This window comes from Lactuca sativa, chromosome 2, assembly GCF_002870075.4.
Source record: "Lactuca sativa cultivar Salinas chromosome 2, Lsat_Salinas_v11, whole genome shotgun sequence".
Classification (NCBI taxonomy): domain Eukaryota; kingdom Viridiplantae; phylum Streptophyta; class Magnoliopsida; order Asterales; family Asteraceae; genus Lactuca; species Lactuca sativa.
In genome coordinates this window covers 177095441-177102026 of record NC_056624.2, presented here as the reverse complement: position 1 = coordinate 177102026, position 6586 = coordinate 177095441, and the positions used below count along the sequence as shown (strand labels likewise).

The 6586-nt window shown below is 35.7% G+C and overlaps 1 protein-coding gene across 1 annotated transcript; it reads left to right on the top strand.

Moving 5' to 3' along the window:
* Positions 1-2536: 2536 nt before the first annotated feature.
* Positions 2537-4227, top strand: LOC111902748 (xyloglucan galactosyltransferase XLT2). The gene has a single exon (XM_023898557.3). The coding sequence runs from the start codon at positions 2599-2601 to the stop codon at positions 4030-4032; it is 1434 nt and encodes a 477-aa protein (XP_023754325.1). The 5' UTR covers positions 2537-2598; the 3' UTR covers positions 4033-4227.
* Positions 4228-6586: the final 2359 nt, after the last annotated feature.

Here is a 6586-nt window from a genome sequence, read left to right as displayed (position 1 = left end):
AACGTACCCAAAGTTGAAGGGTCTATGCTCTGGTTTGATGTGTCGGTAGGCACGAAAGATTCTAAATGGACATGATTAGGCAGAATTGAACTTAGGAAATCAAATGACTTGACAAATATTGACCTAGATAATAGTTCCGTTTAGCCTGACAATACGACGCTTGGATAGGTTGAGCAGGGAGATATATATGGGAATCTACTCGTCACATTAATTGAACCCGTACTTGGAACCGTGGCTTAACTTTTCCTTGATGTGTGGATTATGTCCTTAATTCCGGTTGGATGGGGCGACTGGTAAATTCCGATAAATTAGATCTGTAGAATATCATTTTCTTTCTTTCCGTATGTTAGTCATATGTTGTCTCCTTTGCGTGACTTCCAATCCGACCTGGTACACAACATATGCAACTCTATTTCTCTGCAGGTTATATATGTGAAAGACTTCTTATCTGTTAGCCATATGTTGTCTCCTCTGTGCGACTTCTAATCCGACCTGGTACACAGCATATGCAACCTTCTACTTCTCAACCCCTCTGAAGTAATAAGTAATAAGTAATAGAATTCTGAATCTATCTTCTCTCTGAATGGTTGTCTGCTCACCCGGTGTAAGGAGTACTCTGGAAGTTCTTGATGGCTGGGGCATATCAGGAAGCGGGAAACACGTTCTAGTACACTTAAAATTAAACACATACAAATTGTCTATAGATCTCGCTGCTCAATTTAGGTGGATAACAATATCCCTGGTTGTCGTTAGATGAATGGTCCTTAAGATATAGTATCTAAGAAATTAGGATTAGATATAATTTTTCGGAACTTAAGTTCACCTGTCTTGTAACAAATAGTATGTCCTAAATTTGTCACAATTTTTCGTGTTTAAGTGGACAACAATACCGACGATCGACCAGACAAAGATGTGAATATGAAAGGTACCGATAAGTGGATAAATGCTGTCTAAAAACTTTGATCCCAAATCTCTCTTAAAGTTAGATATCATTTTTATTTTTGTTAAATTTGTCATAGTTTCTTCTAATTTAAATATTAGGGGAGAATTAAAAATTAAAAAAAAAAATTCAAAAAATCAAAGAAAAATCAGAAAAACTTAAAAATCCAAAAAATAGTGTTATTTCCGTTTTATTTCTTGTTCAGAAAAATCAAAAATCTAAAAATATTTTTTGTTTCTGTTTTCATTTGTGTGCTAAGTTTTCTTTTAGTTTTGTTTTGTCTTGAAAAGTGATTTCAGGTATAGATAAGACTCATGGAGTTTGTGTTGAAGATTTCTGAGCCAAAGCCTCGTCCGTGAGCATCGAAGAATTCACATTCGAAGGAGCAAGAAATGAAGATTATTCTTTCAACATTCAATATTTCAACCCTAGAAGCAAGGTGAAGCTGAAATTGAAGAATATGTGACAGATTGCATTGAAGCCTCCTCAATCAGTCTGTTGCTATCTTTGTACCTGCTGAAGTGATCCAGAAGATTTGTTCTCTCTGATGTTCTCTCTGAAGATTCTCAAGCTAAAAGCACTATCTTTCAAGAATCAGTTCGTCAAGCCTCCTCACCCAACGTGCGTTCAAAGCCAAACTCTGAAGAAAAGCCCAACCGCTCGAGATGAAGTCATTCATGAAGATTCATCAAGTTCATCTTGAAGCTGTGAAGAAATCAAAGATTAATGTTGAAGCCAAGCTCCCAATGAAGATTAACAAGAAAAGGCCAGCTACTTTTTAGGGGGAGTTTGTTGGGCCATTTAAAAAGAAAGCTATAAACCAAGGGGGAGATTGTTGGGTCAAAAATATGGTTTATACTTTGCTTTTCTAGGAAAATATATTTTTATGTAATGTTGTATGTGTTTGCGGTTTGTATGTATGGCCGTACACAGGGTGTGCGGCTGTACACATGTGTATGGCTGGAGGTCCGTATAAATAGAGGAGTGCATGTGGGAGTGTACGGTTAGAAGAGAGAAAGCTAGAGAAGAGAGAGAAAGTTAGAGAGAAGAAGTGTATGTGAAAGAGAGTCTATTGTAAGGAGCATCATTCATATTGAATACATCATTAGATTCATAATCTTCTTCTTTCTTTCTCTTATATATTGATCTGACATCATCCAATTGATTGGGATTCCGCACCATCAATTGAATCTTTTCTCTTATATATTGATCTGACATCATCCAATTGATTGGGATTCCGCACCATCAATTGGATCTGATTGATACACAAACAATTTTGGGACTTACATATCCCTAATTATATAATAAATAAAAAATAATTAATAACATTCTACTTTATTTTTAGAATTCCACTCGTTAACTATACGACGTGACATCGATATCATATAAATCATAATCTCATTTTCCATCAAATCATTTAACAATAATTTAAATAGTTTTTGTTAATCCAATCCACTGTAACAAATCATCATAAAGTAAAAAAAGATGAAATATGGCATCCCTACTCTAAAAATTGAGAAAACTAATGATAACATCTACAATAAAATAAGTAAAAATAAATGTCGGTATGTAAATTTTACTTGAAGGTCCTTCAAAAGCTATTACCATAAACCATTAAACCCTACTTCCTCCTCTTCTAAATCCTCTCCCATTTCACCATGTTAACCTTCAAGAAATCCAGAACCCTCCAATTCATAACCAGTATTTTTCACTCAATCCACTCTCAAATCACTTCAAACCCACGAATTTCCCTTTTCATTTTCTCACTTTCCCTCGTACAACTCCTCATCTTCTGTTCTCCCTTCCCACCACCGCCGGCGCCTGTATCTCTCCCTTCTCCGGCTGATGACAGATGCAAAGAAGGTAAAGTTTACGTCTACAAACTCCCAACCATGTTCAACTCCGATTTAGTGGGTACTTGCGAAGATTTAGACCCCTGGCATTGGCAGTGCGGCGTCGCCACCAATGGCGGTTATGGAACAACTGCTACCGAGCTCGCCGGGATAATACCGGAGAACTTACTTCAGGCGTGGCATCGGACGAATCAGTTTTCATCGGAGATTATTTTTCATAACCGGATCCTGAAGCATAAATGTAGAACCATGGAGCCGGAATCTGCTACGGTTTTCTATATACCGTTTTACGCTGGACTAGCCGTCGGAAAATATCTCTTCACCGACAGTTCTAACGACGAACGTGATTTCCATGCCGTGGAGTTAATAAAGTGGGTCCAGATGCAACGGTACTGGCGAAGATCCAACGGCTCTGATCATGTTATAGTTCTGGGTAGGATCACATGGGATTTCCGCCGGTTAACTGACCCGGAAAAACGATGGGGATCCACCTTCTTAAACATGCCGGAGATGCAAACTGTGACACGTTTCACCATCGAAAGAGCGCCGGGGGACTACCACGACGTAGGGATACCTTACCCCACCGGATTCCACCCCCGTTCAATCTCCGATATCCGAACATGGCAAAACTTCATACGAACGTACAACAGAACAAGCCTTTTCACTTTCGTCGGGGCGGCGCGTGAAGACGTCGGCGATGATATTAGAGGACTACTGTTACAGACCTGCCGGAACGAGTCTGTTTCTGGTACTTGTCGGGTGGCGGATTGTGCAGTGACGCCCTGTGCTAACGGAAGCTCGGCGATAATGGAGTCGTTACTTGGATCGGAATTCTGTTTGCAGCCGAGAGGAGATAGTTTCACGAGACGATCGGTGTTTGATTGCATGATTGCCGGAGCGGTGCCGGTTTTGTTCTGGAACCGGACGATGTACGACCAGTACGAATGGTACTTGCCGGAGGAACCGGAAAGCTACTCGGTTTTCATAGATCACGATGATGTTTCAGCGGGAAGGAAATCGATAAAGGGGGTGTTGGAGAATTACAGTAAAGAAGTAGTGAAGAAGATGAGAGAAAGAGTTATAGAAATTATACCCAAGATCGTGTACAGCGATGATGAGAGTAACAATGGCGGCATGAAGGACGCTTTTGATATTGCAATGGACGGGGTTTTGAGGAGGTTCAAGGCGGAAAGAGATGAAAGACGGCGAGAATCCGACGTAAATGTCCCTGTAAATTGATTTTCCGCAGTTTTTTTGTATAAAAAATGTATTTTTATTAGGACATTTGTCACGGTTGAGTTTAATTTTCATTATACCATATCATATATGCATTATGCATATAGTAAACCTATTATTTTTGTTCCAACGCTATTTGCTTTCGTCCTTAAATCATATGGGATAATTATAATGAACTAGAACTTTTGAATTGACGAATATGTTTATTTATAGTAAAGATTAATTGATTAACGAATATGTTTATTTATGGTAAAGATTAAGGTGCTGTTTGTTTTTTCGAAACGAAAATTAATGAAGTCTGCAAACCACCTCTGCAATCATCTGTAGCAGAATAGGTGGAACAAACGGCTGCAGCCTATAATAAGAAGTATGTTGTTTTTTAACATCTGCAAACTGCTGCAATAAACTCAAATTTAAATAAACTAACTTTATAAACTGAAAATAATTCTCAACACCAAAATTTAATAATTGTAGTCTTAAAACATTGAAAGAATACTAAAAAGAACATGTAAAAAACAAAAATATAAAACTTAAAAAATATAAAAGAAGCTATTAGTTTTATTCTAGAAAGAAAAACTAATTTTAAAAAACATAAAAAAAGAAAATAATAAAAAAAATTAAGAAAATATTGCAAACGATGTCTACAAAGTTCGTAAAAAAATTAATACACGTTAAAAAAGATGCAATTGAAACTGAAAATATTATTAATAGAAACGGTAAAATTAAAAAAAAATATCAAGTTAAAAAAATTTGTGGAAACTATAAAAAGAAATTGTATCAAATCCATATATAAAAATTTAAGAAAATCAAATTTTACAAAAAAAAAAAAAAAAAAAAAGTTATACCAAAATTCTAATAAAACACTTGGAAAAAATGAAAGTTGAAGAGGTTAGAAGAGGCAAGTCAAGTGTTGCGCCACGCAGCACACACGTAGAGGTTTTGTAGTCTGAAGTCTTCAAAAAAACAAACTGCTACGAGAGGGAAAATGATGCGTGTGTGCTGCACCGCGCAACAGTAAGGTGTTGTTTGTTTTTTCGAAGCGAAAATTCATGAAGTCTGCGGACCACCTCTGCAATCCTCTGTAGCATAAGAGGTAGAACAAACGGCTGCAGCCTATAATAAGAAACATGTTTGTTTTTTAACATCTGCAGACTGCTGCAGTAAACTGAAAATTAAATAAACTGAAAATAGTTATCAACACTGAAATTTAATAATTCTAGTCTTAAAACATTGAAATAATAATAAAAAGAGCATGTAAAAAAATATAAAACTTAAAAAAATGTAAAATACGCTAATAGTTTTATTCTAGAAAAAAAACTAATTTTAAAAAACATTAAAAAACAAAATAATAAAAAAAAATTAAGAAAGTATTGCAAACGTTGTCTACAAAGTTCGTAAAAAATTACACACGTTAAAAAAGATGCAACTGAAATTGAAAATATTATTAATAAAACGGTAAAAAAAAATTAAAAATCAAGTTAAAAAAAATCGTGGAAATTATAAAAATAAATTGTATCACATCCGTAAATAAAAATTTAAGAAAATCAAAGTTTAAAAAAAAAAATAAAAAAAAAGTTATACAAAAATTCTTAAAAAAACACTTAGAAAAAATGAAAGCTGAAGAGGTTAGAAGAGACAAGTCAAGTGTTGCGCCACGCAGCACACGTGCAGAGGTTTTGTAGTCTGAAGTCTTCCAAAAAACAAACTGCTACGAGAAGGAAAGTGTTGCGCGTGTGCTGCACCGCGCAGCAATAAGTGATTTGAAGAAGTTTTTATAGAAAAACAAACAGCACCTAAGTGGTTTGAAGATGTTTTTTTTATAAACAAACAACATACTTGTATATTGAATTGTAGAACTTTTGTAAGTGAATTCATTTTGGCGGATGGATCACGATATGTGTCTTAGAGCAGTGGGTGCAGGTACATAACACAACATTGTTATCGACGTGGACTAGCCAAAATGTCGTGGCAACAGCTGAAATATCCCCCCCCCCCCCCCCCCCCACCCCCCCTTAAGGTAAGTGACGTTGATGGAGAGCAATGATCGTTCTTCTCTTCCTTCCTCTATTTTTCTTTATTTCTTTGCCTTTCAACGACATTTTTATAAAGGAACATCATCCTCTTTCTTCCCAATGCCTTTAACGACGTGCTACCATACCAAATAGTCTTGATTGCAAATAAAAATTGAAACATTATCTATATGTACCAAAAGTTGGTTGCATGCTATCTATTGAGGAGATGATTAAAATTTAGTTTTGAAAAATTGGCAATTTTTGGTAAGGTATTTATTATTTTATGCGGTATGAAAATGAATTTCTTTTTGGATTGTTTACGTGGTGGCAAAGCCTAATTCATTAATATGATATATTATATAAATAAATTGCAAATATGTGTTTTATCTTTTATGACTTCCTAAGTTTTGCTTTTAGGGATGAAAAAAAAAAACTCGATGGAAAATCTGAAACCCACACATGTTTTGAGCGGCGAATTCCTAAATTGATCAGTGATGGGAATAAGGATGGAGAATCTCCGAATAAAAAAAGTGGGGATGAGGATA

Coding starts and splice junctions, on each gene's coding strand:
- LOC111902748 (XM_023898557.3), top strand. CDS start 2,599: ATGTTAACCTTCAAGAAATCCAGAACCCTCCAATTCATAACCAGTATT.